The 25,329-nt window shown below is 46.3% G+C and overlaps 1 protein-coding gene across 2 annotated transcripts in view; it reads right to left on the bottom strand.

Annotated features, from left to right (window-relative positions):
* Positions 1 to 22,854: 22,854 nt before the first annotated feature.
* Positions 22,855 to 25,329, bottom strand: part of PI4KB (phosphatidylinositol 4-kinase beta) — a 256,070-nt gene continuing 253,595 nt past the window's right edge. For both annotated transcript variants that reach the window (XM_086947346.1, XM_086947347.1), the window contains one exon: positions 22,855 to 24,553. In XM_086947346.1, coding sequence (XP_086803472.1) covers positions 24,372 to 24,553 — 182 coding nt within the window. In that variant the 3' untranslated portion in view covers positions 22,855 to 24,371. The remainder of the gene's footprint in view (positions 24,554 to 25,329) is intronic.

Here is a 25,329-nt window from a genome sequence, read left to right as displayed (position 1 = left end):
TCAAGAGGTAGTAACGGACAACGGTCCACAGTTTGTTAGTAAGCAAATGGAGAGTTATTTTAATAGGTGTGGTATTTTTCACAGAAGAATAGCGGTATTCCATCCTGAGGCCAACGGTCAGATAGAGAGATTCAATAGAGTAGTTAAGGAGGCTATTCAATTAGCTGTCAAAGGTGGTTTATGCTGGAATAAAGCGTTACAGTCCATGTTGTTGTCATACAGGACTGCTCCCAATGCTATTACATTGTTATCCCCTTTTGAGATGTTGAGAGGGCGTAAACCCAGTACTAATTTGGTTCCTTGGTGGTTAAAGAACAAGGATAGTTGTCGCATTGATTTTGCAAAAGTTGATTTTGGAGAAATTCGCAAGAAAGTTGATGCTTATAAGGAGAAAATGAAGAAAGATTTGTCAAAAGTGGAAACAAGAGGTTGTGTGTCCATTCGAGTGGGAGATTTGGTGAGATTGAAAAAAGGTGGTTATGTACATAAAGGGTTAGCAAAGTGGTCCGACCCTGTTGAGGTAATTGAGGTATTTAAGAATGCTGTAAGGGTATTAGATGGAAGTGTTTGGCATTTTAGTAGAGTTTCAAAGTTTAATAACAGCAAACATCTTTCTGAAGATGACTCATCTAATGTGTTTTTGGATGAAGATGATTCATTTAATGTGTTTTTGGATGTCACCGCAGACAGTTCAAAGTCATCTGAATCACCTACTGTTTCTGTCAATTGTGATTCCAACACACAAGAGTTGTTGAGAGGTTCAAGGAGTCGCAGGGCTACGGCACGGTTCAGAGATTTTGTTCTTACTTAAAAAAAAAAAAAGGAGGGAGGTGTGTGGTATAATGTTATTGTTTGGAATGACGCGCGTGAACGCACGCGTGTCATCCACAAACAATAAGTGTGCTGTGATGGTTTGAATGTGTGTATGTCGCGTGTTGTGTTTCGCGTGCGGCGTGTATGTGGATCTGCGCCGCGTGTGTATGTTATCCTTTGAATGTTTGGGTTTTGCATAAATAGTATGGCTGAGCGGTTGACTGGTATTCTAACTGTGCGTTGCTGAACTGAACTGGCTAATAAAGTCCCGCTTACTTCATTCGTTGGATTTTGCCTCTTTCTTCTTCTGGGAAGTCTTTCCATGGCTTTATAACACAGTGCATGTTGTAAAGTCCGGAACGCATTGTTGATAGTAGCTTACCAAGCCCAGAAAAGGTAACTGTAGTTGTACTTTTGTTGTAGCGTTTGTCAACGCGTTAGATTTACTCAAGGTATCCGATTACTCCCGTTGCCCATATGTAAATGTCAAGTATTTGTACAGCGCAATAAATTACCCGAAGGTGTCACGGCGCTGGGGGCCGTCGGGAAGATTACGCAAGCTATTGCCCAGAGTCACGTGGTGCTGGGCTGATCTACTACTGGGGATCGAACCGTGAGCCCCCGTGTTCCAGAGTCAGTCGCTCTTCCCGCTGCGCCACACCTCTTCCACAACAGGAGCATTTCTGGATGGAGGTTAGGTTAGGGTCCTGAACATCAATCAGAGCTAGAATAAGTGAGACAACCAGTGCCAGCTATAAATTACTGTGATATTGATAAAGACTATGGCATAATCTGGGTGGGGAAACCAACCAGTGGTACATGCCATTGGGAAAGCAGTGTCAAGATGGCACGACCATGAATTGGTTTAAACCACTGGAGACCAAGAATGCCATCTTATTTCGTGCTAATAAGGGCTTCTGACAAAAATCAAGGACGCTAAAGGCAGTGGCTACTTGTCGAATTGTGTGGTCTCGTTAACTCCCCAGATGTCAGAACAGAAATGCTCTGCATCTCTTTGGTACTATTGGAGAAAGGAGTAATTTCTTTAAGAGAGCTTGGTGGTATCCAAGTATTTCTTGTATTTCATATGATTACTTTTTCATGAGCTTCATCTACCTAATCGTGCTATAGTTTGGCCCTTCACTAAGCTGTAGTTTGTACCACTGAAGCCCATCAGGGTAGGTAGGCGCGAAAAAGTGAATATAAAAGCATCATAAACAGTTATGGTTTCAAGACAGCTACTGGCCAATGCTTTCCCAGACAAAACATGTCTCAACTATTTTTTAAAAAAAATTTAAACCATCCCTTCAGATGTTTCCTGGCTGTCAATGGAGAGATATTAAACATACCAAGTGTCAAAGTAAACAAAAGATGAAGAGTCAACAAAAGTCAAGACTAATACCTACATAAGACAATCTTAAAAGGGGAGAAGATTGTGCAAGAAGGGTCCAACATTTGAAAATTAATTGTATAATCACAGCATGCAGCCTCAGCCATCTCAACTGTGGATCTCTGAAGTTGTGAACTGGATCAATACCCATCCGATTACCACTGCCACACTCAGGGCTTCAAGCGCCCCGGCTTCTGTTGAAGGGGTGACGATGCCTGTAGCCCAATAGACCAAATAACCTTAGGCCTTCTTTAGGCCCTTGCTCTTTGCCCCAGTACATTTACCTCAGATGTTGAAGTGAAAAGCTAAAGAAGTAATGGGATACTCCACTTGTGTACCTCTCTGATTGGCTCTACTCGAGAGGATAAAAGGTCCAGCACCTAATTTGTTCCCTCAGATCCCCATTTATAGTGCATACGCTGAAGATGAGGCGTCCACGCCGATTTTTTCATGCATGTTGCAATCTGGCAAAAAAAGGGCTTGGAATTTATGAAGAATGCCTACTGCAGAACTGTACTTGTAACCCATATTTCTTGCAACCTTGTAAATGGAGCCTGTTGAATATAGGCTTAGAGGTACCCACTACATCTTGTTGTAGTGGGCTTGTAGCCCCTGAGATTTGTCTGTGGGTGTGAAGGTCTTATCACTTCCCAGTATACTGTGCTCTGCATTAAGTGTCTACTCACTATAGCAACGCACCCCTTAATATCAACCTCCTCATCGGCCTTACACTATCCAGAGCCACATGTCCTCTTCTCGTCCATTCACTACCTGTGCATCCCACATACATACTGATGTCATTTCTCTCTTCAGTATCCACACCAGAAAGAATCTTTCCATTTTAAAAGGCAATTCCATCTCTGAGCCAGACAGGGCACCTCTCTTTATGCAATGAAAACTCCTTCATAGTAGCATGATTTGGCAGAGTCTGACCACTTCAAAGTCTCCTAGATGTTATGGGCCAGAAAACCCTTGCTCCGAGCTCTCCTTTTCTACCATTACCTTGGTTTTATCAGAATTCCAATCAAGGCATTGAGTGCCCATCCAGCCCCAGACCTCCATGAGACAGTGTTGGAAGGTAGCCAGGGTCACACTCAGATTACCATCCAAGCTGATGATCTGAGTATCACCAGCATTCAAATAAAATTGGCAGCATGTGTCCTCATGACTTACAGATGTTGATCAGATGTTGAGTCCTGGGGAAATACCCAGATGAGTTTATTTTGGTTTAGAGCTAGCAGGAGGCAAAGAGGTGCCTTACTTCTTCTTCAGGTCCCAGCAATGGCTTTCTACTTGATTAAATATGAGGATAATATGATGAACTTACTCTAGCTTACTCCTGGTGGCTGACTTCCAACATCAGCTCTAACCCTAACTACACTGGACGTCTTCCTAAACTCACCACCACTTACTTTGCAACTTATGTTTCTGTGAAGTTCTCAGATAGTCCAGGATGCTTATTTCTACCCTAACTCCAGACTTGGATTTTTTTGGGGAAGCTAACATTTTATTTAGCATTGACAGCAGGCAAAAAACTAGCATATGACCAAATAAAAAATACTACCTGTAAAATCCTCTTAGTGTCTCTTCACAATCCTCACCCCATCCTTCCTCTCCTCATCACCAGCTATAATCTCCTACAGCCTGTCTTCCCAAACTGTGCTCAGCCAGCCTATTCCACTTCTCCTCTCATTAAATCACTATTTCAAGTCAGTAGTTGTCCTTGCTTTACCAAAACCCCAACCTCTTGTTAGTAAGTTTCTCCTATTCTTTATGCAAATAATACACACATCATTTACTACTTTACGTCCCACTTTCATACAAAGCTATCCCAACTTTTCACTGTCATCAGCTAATGAATGTGCATCATTTCTCTTGCCTCATGTCAAAAACCTATGGCCTGCCATTACACAGCAATTAATCGGTGAGAAGAACCTCCTTCTGACTGGCATGTTTGGCCTGCCCCCACACACCCAAGCTGCGAAAAAAAAGTTACTTACCTGTAACTAGTTTTCCAGATTTGGTATGTTCCATAGATCCATATGCTTCAGTCATTTTTCATCATCGGGTAGGTTGGGAGTTGTACAGGAATCTTTACATTGCAGTAAAGTCTAATTTCCCCCCGAAACCTACAGAAAATAGTTTCACCAGTAACACTCACCTCATTAGAAAAGACCCGAAGTCCAACTAATGAGGAGAGAACGCAGTGAACTCAATTTCTTGTAGTTCTACCATACCTCACATTTTCTATGGCAGAAGTGTGAAAAGAGGAAAAAGAAGGTATCTGAAGAGGGATGGTTGCATGTGAATCTATGAGCAAATCTAACACTGGAGAACTGTAGTTACAGGTATGTAACATTTTCCTTCTCCAGGACAGGATCTTTATAGATTCACATGACTGATTCTGAATAGCAAGCAGTATCAACAGTTAATGCGAATCGTAGAAATATTCAAAGCAAGAGCAGTAATAATAATATTGAGCTAACTGCAGCTTAGACAGAAAAACATGAAGAGCCTCCCCTAATCAAAGGGGTTGCTGGAGGGCTGCTGGAGCAATTGCGGAATCTTTAGAAGTTTCTGCATCCAGGAAACAATGTTTTTCCAATGTGTATCTGCTACTCATCTTACAGAATGAGCCGGGAAGGACAAAAAAAATGGGACACCTAGCTTTAAAATGGCAGAAAGCAATGACAGAAGCAATCCATTCAGTTATTACTTGTTTTGAGCTACGTCTTCCTTCCTGCAGGAGGCCAAAGGCAACAAATAATGTAACAGACCTCTAAAATGTTTTTGTTTAATCAATGTAGAACGAATAGTTTCTTACCTGTCGGTGTAGTTTTGCAGCTTGAAGATCTTTCTGGATTCACTATGCTGTGCATATTCCGCAATCTGGTGGTTGGGTCCGGAATCGTAGTCTTTATTCTCTTTTTTTTTCGTAGCCCAGGTGGGCGTCGACGTCCCACCATTTGGTGTACCTTCGGTGACGTCGGCATGCTTCCGGCGGAAGCTACCACCCTTGGGCGCCATCTTCGGATCCTTTTTTTGTCTCTTTTCTTTTCCGTGTTTGTAGTGAATCCATGGCTATGTCTGTTAATCCTTTTTTTTTACGTAATTCTTTTCACGTATCTTGTAGGCTTCAACTTTTTCTTTTTCTATGCATTTCACCTTCTTTTCCAGCCTCATCTTTCTGGCGGAGGCGGGTGGGTTCGCTAGTGAATCCAGAAAGATCTTCAAGCTGCATAACTACAGCGACAGGTAAGAAACTATTCGTTTTGCAGCGTAAATCTTTCTGGATTCACTATGCTGTGCATAGATTTTGTAGCGGTTTTTATTATTTTGGTGGCGGCTGGGTGGAAGATGAGGGTTGGTTGTTGAAGATATGTTGAAGCACCTTCTGTCCTACTTGTGCTTCCTTGTTCATTTGAACATCCACGCAATAGTGCTTAGTGAACGTGCGCACTGAAGCCCATGTTGCCACCGGGCATATATCCTGAATTGGTGTGTTGGCCAGAAAGGCAATTGTTGCTCCTTTCTTCCTGGTTGAGTGGGCCTGTGCCCCTCCTGTTAGCTCCTGGCCCGCTTGCTTGTGGCAGAACTGAATAGTTTGTGTGATCCATCGAGCTATGGTGTTTTTCGTCACTGGTTTACCCATGTAACTGTTTGCAAAGGATACGAAGAACTGTTTTGTCTTCCTGTGTCCTTTCGTCCTTTCCATGTAGTGCATCACTGCCCTTCTTGCGTCTAGAGAGTGGAGTGCTCTCTCAGCGCTTGTAGTGGGGTTTTGGAAGAAGCTAGGGATCTGAATACTTTGATTCATGTGAAACCTCGACATCACCTTCGGCATGAAGTGTGGGTCCGTTCTCATTACGACCCTGTCACTGTGTATCTGAATGTAGGGTTCCTGTAGTGTTAGAGCCTGCAGTTTGCTCACTCTCCGTAGTGATGTGATTGCTACCAGAAAGGCAGTTTTCATAGTCAGCATTTGCAGTGATGCTTTGTGCATCGGTTCGAAAGGTGCTTTCATGAGTTCTGTCAGAACTACATTCAGGTTCCAAGCCGGTGGTGGCATTCTTTTCGGTGGCGCTATTATTTTAGCCCCTTACAAGAATCTTTTCACGACCTGAGATGTGAAGAAACTTCTCCCTGTTTCTCCTCTTGTGTATGCCACAATCGCTGCCAGGTGTACCCTTAGCGAAGACTAGCTTAGTTTTGCCTTTATTAGGTGTGTGAGGTACCTCAGCACCGTAGATTCCCTTGTCATTTTTCTGTGTAGTTTTTTCTTGCGACACCATTGCGTGAATCTTTCCCATTTTGCCCCATAGTATTTGCGTGTGCTGGGCCTTCTTGCCTCTCGCAGCACTCTCAGGGTACTCTCCGGTAGTTTTAGATGTGCGAACTCCAAGTCCTCAGGAGCCAGGCTGAGAGGTTGAGGCTCTCCGGCTCTGGGTGTAGCACTTCTCAGTTTTCCATGGACAGTAGGTCTCTTCTTTTTGGGAACTTGTGGGGAGGCCCCTGCGCCATCTCCATTATCTGAGAGTACCAGGTCTGCCTGGCCCATTGTGGTGCCACCAGGATCAGGGTCATGTTGCTTGACATGCATTTGTTCAGAACCCTGGGGATCAGCGGTATCGGGGGAAACGCGTAGGCAAATGTCTTTGCCCAGCTTATCCATAAGGCCTTCCCCTGTGATTGTGCTTCTGGTTGCCTGGATGCAAAGTATTGGCATTTTGCATTCCGGTGTGTTGCAAATAGGTCTATTGTCGGAGTGCCCCATCTCCTGAATAGTTTCTCCGTCTCCTGGACATTGAGTTCCCACTCGTGAGATGCTGAGGTCTGCCTGCTGAGCCAGTCCGCTTCTACACTGTCCTTCCCTGGCAGGTGTATGGCTAGCAGGTCTATTTTGAGTGGTATTGCCAATCTCCAGATTTCCTGTGCCAAGTTTGACAGGGGAAATGATTGAGTTCCCCCCTGTTTGTTTATGTAAAACATCGTTGTGGTGTTGTCTGTTTGTATCAGCACCTTCTGGCTGTACAGGTGTCTCTGGAAGGCCTTGAGTGCCAGCAACACTGTTTTCAGCTCTAGGTAATTGATGTGTCTGACCGCATCTGTAGGGCTCCACAGACCTCTCACTCGGAGCTTGTTCATATGTGCGCCCAACCCCTTCTGGGATGCGTTTGTGGTAATGGTCACTGTTGGGTCCGGTGGTGTTAGAGGTTTCCCTACTGTTATCCGTTCCTTGGTCCACCACCTTATTTCTTCCTGCACCCTGTGCGTTACAACCACTAGATCCTCCCAACTTCCTGTAGCTTGTGACCATTGTTGTTGCAGCCACTCTTGGAGTGGTCTCATCTGTAGGCGTACATTGGGGACCAGGTGTATGCACGACGCCATCATCCCTAAGATCTTGCTCACTGTCAGAGCTCGCCCCTTCAGGTAGTGACGTTTCTCCCTCAGTAGGCTGAGTGTCCTCTTTTCGCTGGGTGACACTCTGCATTGGACGGTGTCGATCTGAGCACCCAAGAAGATCTTCACCTGCTCCGGTTCCATTGAGCATTTTCCCCAGTGTATGGAGAAACCCAGGCCAGTTCGCGTTCTCGTGACTTGCTGAGCGTGATCCTTGCATGTTCTGTACGAACTTGCCTTTACGAGCCAGTCGTCTAGGTAGGGGTACACGTGTATCCCCTCCCTTCGCAGATGCGCAGCTACTGCCGCGAGGCATTTGGTGAACACCCTTGGTGCGGATTTTAGATCGAAGGCCAGGGTTGTAAACTGGTAGTGATCGTTGTTCACTGCGAACCTTAGCATGTGCTTGTGCTGCCTGTTCATTGGGATGTGCAGGTACGCGTCCTTGAGGTCTATGGTGGAAAAGAAGTCCCCGGCCTTTATCTGTGGGATGACTTCTTTCAGGGACGTCATCTTGAATTTTTGGGTCTTTACGTATTTGTTTAGGAACCATAAGTCTAGGATGGGTCTTAGGCTTTCGTCCACTTTCGGTACCAGGAAGTAGTTTGAGTACACTCCTTTGTTTCGTTCTTTGAATGGGACTGTTTCGATGGCCTCTTTGAGGAGTAGTTCTTGAGCTTCCTTTTGGAGCAGTTGTAGCTCTGTTCCAGAGTGCTCTCTTCTCTTTGGCTTTCTGTTTGGTGGATTCTTTAGCAGCTCTATGCAGTATCCGAACTGCATGATGTTCAGTATCCACTTGTCTGTGGTGATTTTTCTCCACTCCTGGAGAAAAAATCTTAGCCTGCCTCCTACAGGAGTTACATGATCTTTTGTGTCCTGTCCGTGTATCCCTCTCCTCTTTCTTTCTCCGTGCTCTTCCCCCGGAGGGTTCGGGTGGGTGAGCACCTTTTCTCGTGAGCAGTCACTTAGAGGGGGGTTGTTCACCGCCTCTTCTTCTTTGTCCTCGTCCATTTCCTCTTGAACGAAAGGACTGGCCCCTGTTCTGGTAGTTCCAGTTTTGTCTCTGTTGGCTCTGGTGACCTTGGCTGTCACTCTGTTGTCCTTGGTGGAACGTCTGGTGGGAATCTCCTCGCTGGCTTCCACCTCTGCCGTTTGGCCTCCGCATAGGAGTGCCCCCTCTCATCCCCCTGAATTGCAGGGCCCCCATGGACCTTGCCGTCTCATTGTCCTTCTTCAGTTGTGTGAGCTTCTCATCAATTGGGGCTCCGAACAGTGTTTCACCATTGAAGGGTGTGTTCAGGATGTTGTTCTGAACCTCAGCTTTGAAGCCTGAGATCCTGAGCCAGGCTTGCCTTCTCTCTGTGATGCCTATAGCCATCAGTCTGCTGGATGTTTCAGCCCCATCCAAGGCTGTCTTCAGGCACGAGTTAGCAATGCTTTTCCCCTCTTCCACAAGGTGTGATGCCCTCTCACGGTATTGTTCCGGGAGGTGCTTGAGCAATTGCCCCATCTCATCCCAATGTTGGTACTGATGTCTATTTAGGAGGGCGTTCGAGTTCGCCTTCCGCCAGTGCGTTGCGGCGTTTCTCTCTATTTTCCTGCCCGTTAGGTCCATCCTCCTGCTTTCCTTGTCAGGTGGAGGGCCAGATGTTGTTGGGACGTTGGCTCTGCTTCTGGCCGTTGCAGCGATAATAGAGTCAGCTGTGACGGACCCCTTGATATAAGCTGGGTCTTGTGAGGAGAATTTGTATTTCTTTTCTGTCCTCGGCATTACTGATCTACATGTAGCCGGGTCCTTGAAGGCCTCCTTCCCCTGGTCTGTGTTGCTTTTCAGCATGGGAAGGAATTGGCTTCTTGTCTGTGTGGGGATCAATGTTTCTAGTAGGAAATCTGCTTTTGGCTTTTCCTCCTCTAGCTTCACCCCATAAGCTGCTGCTGCCTTCCTGACGACCTCGTTGTATGCCCCGATGTCGTCCGGTGGCCAAGGCCTCGACGGATATGTCTCCACCGCCTCCTCCGGGTTTTCGGCCTCGATGTCCTGCCATTCCTGGTCCTGGGCCGTTGAGGAACCCGAGCTGTAGCTTGACTGCTGGTCCCCATAATCAACTTCATTATAATAGAGGTCCTCTTCCTCTTCGTGCTCCGAGAGCTCCGGAGTTTTCGGCGGATCTTCGACGTCGAACTCCTCCTGTTGTACCACCTCCGCGACGGACGTTGCCGGCCTCAAGGGGATCTTGTAACTTTTCATTTTGTCATCGAAGTCTTTCTTTCTCTGGAGGATGTTCTCCCTCTCGGCCTCGAGCCTTTTCTTTCTCAGCATCTCTGCGGCCTGTTCGTCGTCGAGCGTTTCGGTTGCTCTTTTCGGCGGCGTCGTCGAAGCCTTCTTCAGCTCCTTTTCCTTCGAAGTCGAAGACCCTTTTTCGGGGGCTTGCTTCGACGACCTCTGCTTTTCGCCGGTCTTCTGCCTCCGGGAGTCCTTGTCGAAGGATCCGCTGGACTCTTTTTCAGAGGATGCAGCTTCGGCCGTCGAACTTTTCGGCGCCAGTGCTCCTTTCGAGGCTTTGGACTCTGACTTTCGAGGGTCCGCCTCTGGTTTTCGAGGCCCTGAGGGGGTTTTCGGGGTCGTAGACTCTCCTACCTTATCAGGCGTTTTCTTATCGGTCTCTGCGACCGTGAAGTCTTCTGGACCTTCGGCGATGTTGTCCTCGTCGTCGGTGGAGAGGCCCAGTTCGTAAAGCGTCGGGGCCTGGCCCTTGCCCTGCATCGTGCGATGAGCTATCCTCTGCTTCTCTCAAACTCGGAGTGTCTTCGGCTTGAAGACGGAGCAGGCGTTGCAGTCTCTGCTCTCGTGGTCGACAGGCAGGCAGAGGTTGCAGACCGGGTGTTGGTCCTTCTGCGTGAACTTGTGGTGGCAGTTTTTGCAGAATTTAAACGGAGTCTTGTACATCCCTGCACTCAGGGGGGCCCCTGTATACGCATTCCTCCAAGGACGTCGAAGATCTCGAAGTTCTTCTCTTTCTTCGTCGTCTCCTCTCTGATGGTCTTTTTCTCCTCAACTTTTCCGGTCTTTACCGTCGAATAGTAGTTGTATTTTCTCCTTTTTTCCTCCAAAACTTCTGGAGCTTCACGCGACTATCCAGACCCAACGGCGGAAAAAAAGAATCTGAAGATGGCGCCCAAGGGTGGTAGCTTCCGCCGGAAGCATGCAGACGTCACCGAAGGTACACCAAATGGTGGGACGTTGACGCCCACCTGGGCTACGAAAAAAAAAGGAGAGAAAAAAAAAGACTACGATTCCGGACCCAACCACCAGATTGCGGAATATGCACAGCATAGTGAATCCAGAAAGATTCACGCTGCAAAACTTTAAATTACAATCGTCTGATAAGCGATGCCTGCTTTAAACCACCTAGTAGGATGTTGAAAGCCAGTTTTGAGCAGAACAGATGGAACCCAGTTGGCACAACCGAAGGATAGTACTCATGATACCTCTTTAAAGTTGAAAGCCTGGATCTTACTTACAGCTCTGGCAGATGTCAAGGAAACAAAGTTATTTTCCGAGCAACTTACATAACGTTCAACCCTTTTATCATGTCAAAAGATGATTTTATCAGTTGACTATATGTTATGTTGCCATGTAAGTGGTGGGAAATGCTGCAAAAAGCCCTGTATCAAAATTCTTGATGATTCATGTGGTCACAAGAGAAAAATAATCTGAAGAAAGTTTAAATCTTGATAGAGCCACTAAGTGAACTGTAATGGAAGTAGGTTTGTGACCTGGCCAACTCTTAACAGGTACAGTAAACTCTGTAGTTCTAAGATGGCAGAATGCAAACCCATGGAACACCACCAGAAACAGAAACGCTGCTGCTATACTAGTACTCTTTAATTATTGAAACTGCACATGCCCGATGAAAGATAAGCAAGGCCCGGCAATTCAGAGGAATCTCTAGTTAGGAAAGCTCCTAGTAAACAGATCATGTCAACAAATTGCTATGACGAGGATTGTGGTGAAGAATCTGGTCCCTATTTCTCTATATGCAAGGTCCTGGCGACTGGGTAATGGAATGAAAGGGCCTTCTGACATAGGAACCTGGTACTTGTTGCAGTACCCCCTCCTCACTTCATGCCTGGTATTTTAGGCATCTTTGACTAAAGTGTAATGGGTTTCTGCTAACCAGGTCCCCAGTACCAGTGCTATTTCCCCAAAAAGGTACAATTGTTTACCTAATCGGGAAAACTGTTAGCCCCCTCTGTAAATCCTTAGTACATGGTACCCTGATACCTAGCACCTGAGGTTCTGAAGAGGGCCATTAAGGATTGCAGCACGAACTGGGCCACCCAAAGGGGCCTCTCAGCAAATACATGCAAGACTGCCATTACCAGCGGCACGTCTTGGTGCAGACAAAAGTGAAAACACAACATAACACATCCCTGTGTGCCATGTCCCCTACCACTGCATGTGATACTTGTATGTCACCCCTACAGCAGGCCTGAGAGCCTTAAGGCAGGGTGCTTAGTACTACATGCGCGGACATACCTGCATGAGCAGATATGCCCCTGAGCTGCTCAGTTCCATTACCACCAGTGCAGGTGACTAGGGAAGACATTTTAAAACGTATGCTGGCCACTGGCGAAAACGAGCTCCCCAGCTACATGATGGCTTCACTGAAAATAGGGATGTTTAGTCTCAAACATCTCATATTGGTAAACACACACCGATGTCAGTGTTGGATTTATCAATACATCTACCCAGAGGGCACCTCAGCGGTGACCCCTGAAAACCTACCAGCCTCTTGTGTGCTTGCTGACTAGTTTCTGCCAGCCTGCCACCCGAGATGCTGTTCTGACCTCCCAGGGTGAGTGTCTTTGCCGTCAGGGGACCCAGAACAAAAGCCTGTCCGGTAAAAGGGTGTAACACCCCCTCCCACAGGATGACCTGCTGAGTAGCCTCTTAGGCCAGTGAGCTTCAAAGAAGCTGGAAACCTGGCTACCCTCAAAGGAGAGCAAGCCACCCCCCCCCCCCCCCCCAAAGGCACCTGGAGAGGCGGGAAATTAGCTAGTCAGTTAGGCATGCCACCTCCAGGCTAGTACCACCAATAAAATGGGCTACGGTGAGGTGGACACAGTTTTTCTGAAGGAGCCATCTATGTGATGGCATACTTAGGAATTCTCGGACATGATTATGCCCCACTTCTCAAAGGAAGTGGTCATATAGGGGGCTGACTATGACCCCACGGGCCAGTAGCCCATTTGCTACTACCCTACACTCCCCTAAATTAAGTATTTAGGGGTGTCCATGGCACCAGAGAAGCAGCTCCTGATGACCTACAGAAGACATGAAGCATTGCAAAAGTTAAAGAATGAAGAGAGCACCTGACTTGGCCACACCCTGCTTTCCTGTCTGCTGTTCTCTGTTGACCTTGAGCCAAAGATGACTCATCCTGCAGCAGAGTACCTCCATTACCTGGGAGGACTGTCTGCCTTAAAAAAAGACCAAGACCTCCCGAAGAACCGTGGAACTGTCCCCTGCATCCCACAGGAAACCCACAAGAGAAGACTTTGAGGCCTCCGGAACCGCCAAAACCCGACAGCCGAAGCCACCACTGCACCCTGTCGCCTCTGGCTCAAATTGAAGTGGGCCACAAGTTTCAGCAAGGTTCCCCAGCCCTCCAGAGCTTGATTCCATCGTGGTCACACCACTCACAACTGCCCAATGTCACCTGCAGCCTCTGCACGTACGCCCCTTCAACTGCGACTGCTCCCGGTAAGAGAAAACAAATGCCTTAAGACACCTCTGCATCCATTGCTCCCGGGCCGTGGAGAAGACCCAAGGTGTCCCCAAGTATCGCTTGCCTTGAACCCCCCTGTTGGTTTAGCCCAACTGGCTTCCTAACCAGAACCTGCAGTCTCTTGTACAGTGACTGATCCCCATTGAAACCGTTTGGGCACCTGACGCCGTTTTGCACCCTGCCCCAGGCTGCCTTCATGCTGCTGGTGGAGTACTGTTGGTGCTGCCTTGGGCCTTACCCACCACTCACCTTAACTCTTGGAGATTGGTCCTGTAAGTCAATGTACTGTACCTGTTTGCAGAACGTGTTCTTCCTTACAGAGGATAACATTGCAGAACTCAAAAATTGCACTGTATCCACTTTTTGAACTGAAAAGAATTTATATTTAAAAACGTACTTAACTGAACGATTTTTTTCTGATGCCTAAACATATATAAAAATACTTTCATAAATTGGTGTGGATCTCCTTCTTGAGCCGTCAAGTCATTTATTAATCATTATGTGTATTTTGCAAATGTCTTGCCCGCCTCTTGGTTTAAGACCAAGACTGCTCGACCACACTACCACCTAACAGACCACTTTGGGTTTGCATAGCAAGCCCTGTACACTCAAAGGAACCCCATGACTCTTTATACAGTATATCAACGTATTGATATATCACTTAAAGAGACCGCTTCCTACACCCTTAATCCTGGATGCCACTTTCAAAGTGCAAACAATCAGTATTTCTTGTTCTTGATTTTGTAAAGCAATCAAACACCAGTTGGAGCCAGTGATGAATGATCACCACCACCAGGTCTTCGTTGAGTTCCCATTCACGACTTGCTGCTGCTAGTGAAATGGCTTGACTGAATATCAAGTTCCAAAAATGCTATGACTGTTCTGAAAATGCTGGGGACTTGGTGCCTGCTTGTTTAAGTAAAACAGTTGTTGTGTTTGCCTATTCTTATGAACACTGAGCTCATCAGTCTTAGAAGAAATGACTGAAGCCCTCTTCTCACCAATTTAAGATCTAGAATGTGGATATGGAGTTGGTTTTCTGCTTCTGAACAGTGCTCTCCGACCTTCACACTGCGCAGGTGAGGGTTCCATCTTTCTAGGTATATGTCGGTTCTCATCACCTACCGGCCAGCTTGCAATTGAAACTGCAGGTCCACTGCCAAGCTAGATTTCATGCTCCATAATTCCAACACAGATCTTATTTGAGGCATCATCTGAATACGAAATGCAAAGGATCTGAACAAATTAAATCTTTAGCCATTCAACTCATCATTCAAAAGACACCAGTGCAGTCTGCAGTGGGAAACTGGTGGAACATATGAGGGCATCATGCCCAGGAGAGACCTGAAACTACAGACAAGCATTTTAATCCACAAGTTTGAAATGTTAAGGCTTCTAATACTTTATTGTGATTGGAAGGTCTTCCCCAACGCTCTATCCAGATTATCCCCTTTGGGCTTGGATAGCTGATGGTTCGATTTGGCTGCACAGAGTGCAAGAGCCGGGGACTGAAAAATATACAGACTTGCTTTTGTTGATCATCAGGCCCTAGTGAATGGCTATCTCTTGACCAACCAGTCATCAAATGAAGATAAATATTTGATGTACTTTGCTTTTAAAACATTCTGCCACAGGGTGAACACGTTGTATAAATTATTGGTGCTGAGTTGTGACCAAAGAGCAACACCCCGAACTTATAGTGGCACTTGCCTTCACCGAACTGTAGATATTTGCAGTTGGATGAAGTACACTATGGAAATATGCATCCTGCAAATACAACAAAGTCATGTACTCCCCATTTTGGAACAGTTGCAATGCCTTCAGTAAGATGAACATTCTCAAGGATTGTTTCAGTAGGTACTTGTGAGATCCAAATGAAAGCACCACTCTTCTGACCACTTTGAACTAGAAAAAACTGTGTAAAAGCCTGCATTTTGTAAGGATTTTGGGATAAGGTCTAAAGTCCCCTTGGGCATGGAAGGTGTTCCAATAGTTCACTTCTCCTCCTGGTCCTCATCTGTTGAATTCCTGTCCAACTGAGGTGGCACCAGGGCAGTTCCTACCAGAAGCAGCAGGGGCAAAACTGGTGGTTGAGGTGTAGGATTACGTGCATGGATCAACCTTGAATGAACAGGAGGAGCCTGAGGTTTGCGATGTCTGAGTCCTTGCAGATTCACCAGAGAGGGAAATTGAAGGTGGTAGCAGTAGTTCAACATCATCTGATGCAATGCATTGATCAGATTTATTCACATCCTCAATGTAGGTTGCCCTTGGTACTGGGACTCTTTGCAATAGTCGTCATAAGTTCAGTCATACCAAATGTTTCTCCTCTTTCTCTTCCTCCTCTGCTCCATAATAATGGCATGGTTTCTCCTCCTCAGCTCTACTCTGAGTGTAATGATCATCATCCTCTTCTTGATACGTCACATGAAGACGAGGTGGGCTGCTAGTGGCCTGAATAGATCCACATCCTGTGTTTTGCCTCAGTGACCCGCGCATCCGCAGAGCAAGAACAGGGGGAAGAGCCTTCTCCTAAGACCTGGAGCAAGCTCCCAATCGACATCAAACGAGCCCCCACTCTGCACATTTTCAGGAACACCCTCAAGAACTGGCTCTGTGACCGGAGCTGCTCCCCTTCCCCTTTGTAGGAAGGTGGCTACCTGACTATGGTTACCCCAGATTTTTTGCCTTGTGTTTAGCTGGTTTTCGACTTAGTTGGCCTGGTTCCCTGCTAATCAGGGCCCCAGGCTATCTGCTCTCTCTGTAAAATGGATTCCATGTACCCTAGGTGCATAACTAGATTGGCTTGGGTCACCTTATCAGCCCCTGTACAGAGCACTATAGGTGCCCAGGGCATAGGTGCATCCAAGGCCTACCAGGGGCTGCAGCATATCTTTTGCCACCCCTGGCTGGCTATCTAAAAGTGACACAACTGGCTGATCACTCAGCTGGGGCAAGGTGGTGTAATCACCCCTTGCTTAGATATAGTATGCCTATATCTAAACCTATCTGGACACATATAAACCTGTGAGCCACTCCTATGGCAGGCCTTAACAATCCTGAAGGCAGAGTGCGTGGTTTAATGTGAGATGGTGCTCTAGCATGAGCTGAGCCTGTCTGCAGCTGTCGGGACCAATTCCCTTAGCTGTTCCGGGATAATGCCAAACCATATACTATTAAGTGCATTATAATCCTCGCGGTTATATGTCAACTTTGGTTTGGCTTTATCAAAACATGTCGTGTAAGGTGTCATACGATTTGGAATACTACCCCCTCGCCAGTCCTGGCGACGGGGGTAGCATTCCACCCCTCTAGAGGGGACGACATGTTACTTTTGCTAAAACGCGGTTGATTTTTAAAAGAGCCTCAGATCCACAAAATGGATGCTTCTGCCACAGACACATGTCTGACCTCCTGCTGCTGACCGAAACTCAGCAGAGGAGGCCTGGACAAAGGATTTCCTGTCACAGGGAGGTGTGACACCACCCCAGACAGGAGATAGTGGATTGTAGCAGGGAGGTTTGAATGAAACCAGACAGTGCCTGGGGAGCACAAGGCTTCCCCTTGCATAATCCGGTCAAACCGGTTCTGGGGCAGCCCAGCCCCAGCTCCAGTGAGACCTGGACAAAGGAAAGGGGGTGTAACCACCCCCCTTCCTGGTCCCACCCATAGGGGAGGGACCTAGCAGGAGATCCACCCCTCAGATTGGAATAAGAGGGGGAGCAGTGCCAATGCAACTCAGATCATCCTGAAATCAACTTTAAACTAAGAAGACGACTGGACTTCGACATTCTGATGATAGAAGACTGAAGAGCATCTCCCTTGTGGCCTAGGAGGGGCCACCCTGTGAACACAGGCACCACCCAGCACCTCGACGTCTGCTTTGCCGCCGCCTCCCGCCGGAGCCCGAGTGCAGAGCCTGACAAGACACAGCTTCCCAGACTTCTCCCAGCCCGATCCACAGTCCCTGCAAAGAAGGGACCCGTGGAGGCACCGAGAGACGTGGGAGCGGCCATCTTGAAAGACCCCCGAGACGCTGACTGCGCAGCACCCGAGGCATCCTCGACTCTGTGCTTTGGGGTTTGAGAAGCCCCACAACCGAGCAGCATTTGCACCAAAGACCAGCTCTCCAGCATCTCCACGATCTGCGTGGGGCCCTTTTGCTTTTTGCCACTCGACTCGCCATCCCGGCCGCTTGTCACGTGGTCAGCGGCCATCTTGGCGTCAAATCCTACGATTTACACTGTGGATCTGGTTGCTCCAGACCTGCCCTCGCTCCTGTAGAAAGGAGTACCCGCTCTGACCTTGCTGGTCCGAGTAATAAGCCTTTTTCACTTTCCCCGTGGCTTGCATTAGCCAAGGCTTGTTTGCTTCAATCGAGTTGCCGACACCGCCATCAGCTAGAGCCTTCGAGGGACAACTCGTGATCGACTCCTGGACGTCCTTGACCTCTTCGTGTCCACGCAGCTGCAGAGAGAAGCAACCCCTGATCACCTGTTTGCACCCGACTTTGCCTGGTTCCAATCTGGTTCCACGGTGGTCACTGGTCAGTGACTTTGAACATTGTCCCCTCTGCTTTCAGGTCTTCACCACTTCAGATCCACCCTTGGATCCACCGGACACTTCTCCTTCACAGCGCCTGCAGCATCTTCAGCTTCAAGCACCAAGAACCTGCGTGACAGAACCCGACGCCACTTCGACCCTGTGCACCCACGGCCTGTGGGTGAGGTAACTTTGCAACGCCGGTGTCCTTACACTGGTACACACCTCTAGGGTCTGTGTCTAAAGTTTTGTGTTCCTAGGTTCAGCGGAAGTATCTTTTAATTCACTTTATCCAACTTTTACGCACCATTGACTTTGCATTGGTGCGAGCCGCACTTTCCGTGCTGCACCCGTCTCCTGTGGGCTACTCCCGACTTCAGCATTGCTAGTCCTGACTGCTCCCAGCGAATCTCTAGGCCCTAGGCCTAACCATTGTTCGATAAGTGTTCCTTATACCACTTTTTTAGTATATGGTCTGAGTGGCCACCCGCCCTCATCCATAACTGTGCAACTTTATATGTTTTACTGTGCTTTTGATTTAACGCTTGTGCCCCTTTCCTCATAAAGAGTACTGGGGAGTAATTTAGAAATAAATACATATATTTTTACAATATATACTTGTGTGGTGTCCTTTCATTTGATTACAGGATTGTATGTGGTAAAACAGCTCGCTTAACACGACCTCTTAAGTTAAGCCTTTAAGGCTGCTTAGTCCATGCTACCACTAGGATAGCTTGTCTACAAGGTTGACTTACAACCTGACATCTTTGGGGTTTGTTTGGACTGATACCCAGTGGTTCCAGAATTGGAAACACTACATATCAGGCCAACTTCTCACACCCTTCCCCTCCCCCAGCACCTTGAGACCCTCACTGGTGAGTAGCCCGCTTCACAATTCCCTGATTGATTTATCGATCAGTGTCAAAGAGCATCTTGGTCATGCAAAGGGAAAACGTGCTCTGCTGTAATGTTGTAGAACAGTGGATCTTAACCTGTGGTTCCAGATCTCCAGGGGTCTGCGGCTGCTTAGAAAATAAATAGAACTAGGAGATAAAAAGTGCATATAAATAAATTTAAAAACGGAAAATTGAAATGTTTAAAGCGTTCAGTAAATTGGAAGGTATTTGAAATTGGAGGTTAAAAATTAAGTTACTATCTATAGATTGTTTCGAGGGAGCAGTGCAAGTGCATCAAACAGATTACAGTATGGATGAGTGGCATCAACTGGATTTAGAAAAGTTCCAACCTTCCTGTCAAAACAAGGAAGTCTAATGTCACCAAGGTATTAGTGCACACATTCAGGACACAAAACCCTGAGGCCCTTCGTGCAAATAATTACAGTTTGCTGTACACAGGTCAAAAGGGATGACGTTGGTGAGGTTGTTGTCAGAACATACATGGACAATCTAATAGACGACTTGATGTCTGTTGTATTTCACAGCTGATTTTTCTTTTAGCCATTCCTCTAATATGGGAACAGTGACACCACCTTCGGAAGAAATGAGCAATGTTTACCAAGCACCAACCTGTCCAGGAAAAATAGAGTATGGATATGGAGGGTAGGCTAACAAAGCTTGAAACCTGCTGAGCAGAGGAACACTGTTTATAAAATAGGAAGCCAAAGCGCACTGCTATGGACTGGTACAAATTGTGCAAACGTCAACAAGGTCTGGTCCAACTTATGGTCCCACTGCGGAATATCAAAAGAGGTCGAGGCAAACTAGTAACAGTCCTTTAAAGAAATGCATCTTAACAGGTGATTTAAACAATGAAGACTGACCAAACAAATAAGTAGAAGCCAAAAAGGCAAATATGCAACCTTTAACAGCACCCACAACAAAGCCTTACTAGACCAAATAAAGAGGAAATTAAACACATTGGATAACACAGCCTCTGAAGGGTCTACACGCATTTCTGCACACCACAAGACAAAGGGAGTCCAGCAACAAGATTACATAGTTTTGGTGGATGAGCGATGAACATCCACAAAGACATCCACTTCACCCGCCACAGGGTCAAAGCCTCTCAGTTGGCACTGCTTAAACTCCAGGCATGAAGGGGCAGCTGTGAAGGGAGTGTCTTGGTAGTGGGACAAGAGACCCTCTTGGAGTGGAGTCCAAGAGGATGACAAACACTCTTTGCCAATAGTATGGACTGCCAGACCCTCCGAGCCCATTCAAGGGCCATGACGATAATTTGTGCTCAGTCACACTTCACATTCCATAAATCACATGGGATCAGAGGAATGATGGAAACATATACAGAAGGTTGGAGTCCTACCAAAGGCAAATACGTGTCTCCCAGGGCCCTCACTGGGGGAATGGAAGAAACCACGTGCTTTTAGAATGCTTTCAGAGATGGCAACAAGGTTCACCCAGGGCATACCCCACTGGAAGAAAATTCCAAAGACCTTCTCTTGTTGCCGGCACCACTAATGGTTGACACAATAATGTCTGCTTAGTGTGTCTGCCTTGACGCTGAGGGAGCCCGACAGATGATTCACAGAAAGTGAGATCCTGATCACAGAAAGCCAGCAACACATCCTCAGCTCTTAAGGGTGAAGAGTTTGTAATCCCACATCATCTTGCATGTTGCAGTATCACCTAACAATCATGTTGTCAGTGAGGACCTAAAAAAGCTTTCCCTTGGTCAAGGACAGAAAGACCGCAATCAGCACATTTACGAAAATCTTCACTTCGTGCAGGTGACAACCCCTGCTCTCTTCCATCCGACAGACGATGCACCAGTCAACTAGTCATCATCATGGCAAATGACGGAGGAGGGCAGAAGGGGCGTCACAAGTCAGGTTGCCACTCACTAGCCAGGTCTTGAGAAACATCATCAAAGATGCAGTTTGTGCCCGAAATGCTCTCCCATTCTTAAGGCCAGCATTCTCCACCTCGTCAATGGCACCAAGATGATGCAAGAGGACAACAGGCCTACCAACCGTAAAAATATTAAAGCTGGAAGGAGAGCTCCTGACTAACACAATAGGGTGATACCATGAAAGTCAAGGACCTATAAGAGTGGAAAGCCTTAAAACTGCTCTGATGAAGCATGGATTGTAGGGGCTACATAGACCACATTCAGAGCATGGTATAACTTTTGTTAAACTCTTAATGGTTCCGACACCCGCTGTGGCAAGCCAGCCTTAAAACTCCAGTTGTAAGTTATCATATTATAGGAATTCATGTATCCCTGATATTTGAAAATGGGCTTGGACCACCGACATGACTTTAGTAAAGACCAGAAGGGCTGATGTAAAGCAAAAGGAGAGGGCTGCAAATTGGTAGTAGGTGAATCCTACCACAAACTGCAGGTGCCTCTATTGGGAATGAAGGAACACCATCTAGTCCTCGAGCTCAAAGGCCAGCAGGAATTGAGCAAGGGAGAACATTAAGCTTTCATGATAAGGTTTGCACCACCAAATTCTCAAAGAGGTGGTGCTATCTAGGGAATATGGCTACGAAGGAGCCAGCCTGGGAAGCTATGCTATTTGAGTGCTAACTGCGGAGCTAGATTTAACTACCAGAAGTACTCTTCTAAGTAGAACCAAGAGGAAACTGCAGGGCCCAGTCATGTGAGGTGCCCAGGCTACATTACATAATTTAGATATGAAAAGAAAACAGGAATTTTACCTAGATAAGACTAAAAGAAATTAGACTAAATATTTAATTATGCGACTGGTTGTACTAGTTTGGAAAACATTTAAGAAAACCATAGATTGATGGATTGTTTCCTGTATAATTGTTTGTGAACCGCAGGATAACATACCTCTACTGGGTAAGACTAAAAGATATTTAATCAAAGGAAAAAGTGGCTACTGCGGCCCTGATGAGAATTTACTTGACAATTGCAGAACAGCAACTGGGAGATCGGTTCACACATTTGCCTAGCTCTACAATACTGATCATGGTGTTCGGTTCCAGAATAGATACAATTGTGAGTCAGGCCTACCTGAATAATTTATTTTCTTGGGAATTCTTTACGTTTAGGCCTATGCCTTTGTAACCATCCGCAGGGGCTGAGGATGGTTTACCTATTCTACTGTTTTTGGAGTTCAGAGAATATCCCATGACAGGGAAGGAAAAGTTATGTATCTGTAATCCTAGTTCTGTCATGGGTTTTGTCAAAATCCATTGTCAACCCTCTTGTCTACAATTTTCCAAATGCACTGAGGAAATGCTGAAGAGGTAGTGAATCTTGCACTGCATTTACTTAAAAAACGAACTATCTCAGTGATTGTGCGCTGCATGATGGGAAGACTGACGGCTTTAAGAATCCTTAAGGTGCAGTCATTTAGTCCTGTTCATAAAGCCTAATATAGAGGTTACATATTCCTTTTGAGTTTTGTTTAAAAACTAAAATTGGAAATGGAGGTGTTTTCAGCCAAATGTATTTTAGGAGTTACTGAATTTTCGGAGGGTCATATTTCCTAAACAGAAGATTATGGTACGATTTGGCACCATCCATAACCACAGACACTATTGTCCTCACAAGCAGCTGGGGAACTGGGATTTGGTTTGAATGTCGATGGAATAGGTATGTAGTGGATAAGAGTCTTTACACAGTATTACCCCCTTAGGTGTTCCTCAACTCACTTCTTACTGCGTGCAGCTGTAGAGCAGGTTACTTCAAATCCTACTTCAGCCTTTTGTAAATGCACATGTGTACACAAACACACACCAAAAGCACAACCCCACCATACACCCCACAACACACACCGATTCCCACTCTTTAAACCATCTTCTTCACCAAAGGAGCCAAAGGCTGTGCTGTTTTTGCTGCATTTTTCCAATATGTAGCCATTGTACAGAAGTTTATATCCCACACCTAAAAGCAGTTGGTTGTAAACCATTGAGTATGTGAATGCACTAGACACATGCATTACAAACATGTCAAAAAGCCTTCTGGTCTCACTAGATTCATCGTATTTTAATACAAAGAAACAGGAAAGCGTCTGCATTCAGTGGCTCATTGCTCTCTTTAAAAAGTAATGATCCCCTTTGATCCCCCACCCTCCCCAATTCCACCCTTTTGTGGACAGTAGTGCAACAAGTGTCTCACAAACCTACAGCTTGCATCCTGCCACCTTCGGCGGGATGCAACCTAGCTCATTTCTTTGGGATCACCCTGTGCGGGTGGGTTCCACCGTGGACTGTCGACCTGTTTCTGCATGTGGGTCACACAGTAATTCTTCGGTGTGTTCTCAAAAGGCACCAGCGTCCTTCCCGGTCTGCCAAATATCAGATAGAGATCTTTAAGAAGGGTTCAACATGTCTGACAAATATCTGGTGTTGTAAAGTATGGGGCCTCTCCCTAACTTACTAAGCAGGGAAGGGGTATTGAGAAATTGGGGATCGGAGGCTGAAAAACAACATCTGACAGGAAAGATTTAAGGAAACACAAATAGTTCTCTTAAAAAATAATTGCAACCCCGTAAGAAAGACAGGCATGAAACGTCATGGCTAAGACTGTACAAAATACCACATAAAAGTTACACACAAAAGTAATGAGACATTGTTGTCTGGGAGTTCAAGTCTTTCCTCACTCTACCAGTCTAGGACCATGCAACTTGCACAATTATTGGAGCAAAGCCAGGACATACATAAGCAGATGAGGAAGGATGGCATAAGAGGCATCTCAATCATTCCAACCAAGGCCATGAAAATGAAGGTTAGGGGTGCGAGACCATTCAGGATGGAAAGAGCCAGTCCGAGGCCTGTGATGATCATCTTCATGATGCTGTGACCACTGAAGAACATGCAAGTAAGACAGGACATCAAAAAAGATAATTTCAGTGAACAAAAGATGGGATCTAGGTTATTTCAGAAGAGATGGGCTCTGGCAGAAAGCTCCATCTTCATACAGTGCAGAGTGTGACAAACTGGTCCGCCCGGAGGGAGCGAGTACTATTTCTTGATTATGTGCAAAGGCGAAGGGGTAATAATGCTGATGGTGCTGGATGGGGGAAGTCCTATACAGGACCAACCCTACAGCGCCTTTCTTTCAGGAAACACCAGCAAATGTTTGAAAGCATGATTGGCAAGGCCGTCTATGAGGCTTTCAGAAGTCCCAAACACAAGTGAGAGGTGTCTGGAAGATTGCAGGCATAATACTGTGTTAGAAAGAGGGCAGTGGTCTTTTTCTGGATCCTCAGATCTATTAGGGTCATGACCTTCCCTTTCTCAGGCATGCCCTAAACATGGACACCAACAGTTCCAACATGATCCTTTAGTTTGCGGACATTCATTGTTTTCCAAATTGCATTTCTAAAAAGAGACTGGTAAAAGGTCAATGGGATGATGCCCGTCAACGCCGGGTGGGGCACAGTCTCCCCACTTGGGAGCAAAACCTTGCTTCTATTGGTAGCGGTGTCCAGGGTATCACCCAGCACCTGTGATCTGGAGCCCGGTGGTACAGGAGAGGGGTCACATGATGCCGTTAGTCAGGTACTGGAATCCATCGTACAGCTTGGTGGTGATGGACCGCATACTACCATCTACAAGCTGCTCCACCAGTAGCTGCAGCTGCTCTTCGGTCATGTTCATGTGAAATCGCTCCTTCAGGTTCCGAATGGTGCTGGAGCCATGAAAGCAGGGCAACTGGGAACCTGTCAGGAAAGGTTAATACAAAGAACAGTGAGAAACACTTTCAGCAAGTATTACAACCACATATGATAAAGAACCATGAAACGTAGTGAGAGGCTGTCCTCTGGAGGAACACAGCTTCAATTCCACAACCAGTATCATCATAAAAAGCCCAATGTTACAAAGATGAGAGTAGGTACAATGAATAAATAGGACCAGTGGAAAACAATGATTGCAAGGCTACGCAAAAAGACCAGGTCTGACCACCAATAAGGCAAATGTTATGGGGAAATACACCATTAAACGTTATTAGTGAACTAAAATCAATTCACTGTAGAACCATAGTGTAAAAAGGCTTTATAAACATAATCCAGGGCACTGTTTGATGCAACAGCTATAAACTACCACTTACACATTAGGGTGCACGGTTTCTGGCATATATTTCATATCACATATTTGAGAAGTGTTCGAACATCAGGAAAAGTGAGGACGCGAGTCTCACAAATCACACTTTGCTGGTAACCTCAGCCCTGGCAGCCTTATGCTGCCACAGGAAAAAACAGAGATTCTGCCGTGAGGATTTTAAAAGTTCCACTTGGTAAAATTCGAAAGAAAGCCTGTGAGAGATGTAGAGAAGAGCTTTTACAAGATCAATAGGTCTTGCATATGTGACATCTATTGACTTTGGTGGAGGGGAGTGGCATTGTGTGGCGGGAGTGGTGGTGGGTGGCAAGGAGTAGAGTGGCATGGAGTGGAAAAGAGTGGCAATGTATGGAGAAGAATGCCATTGTGTGGCATG

The sequence above is a fragment of the Lissotriton vulgaris genome, chromosome 12, assembly GCF_964263255.1.
Source record: "Lissotriton vulgaris chromosome 12, aLisVul1.2, whole genome shotgun sequence".
NCBI classification, from domain to species: domain Eukaryota; kingdom Metazoa; phylum Chordata; class Amphibia; order Caudata; family Salamandridae; genus Lissotriton; species Lissotriton vulgaris.
Note: the sequence above shows the minus strand (reverse complement) of the source record. Positions and strands in the feature narration are given on the sequence as shown.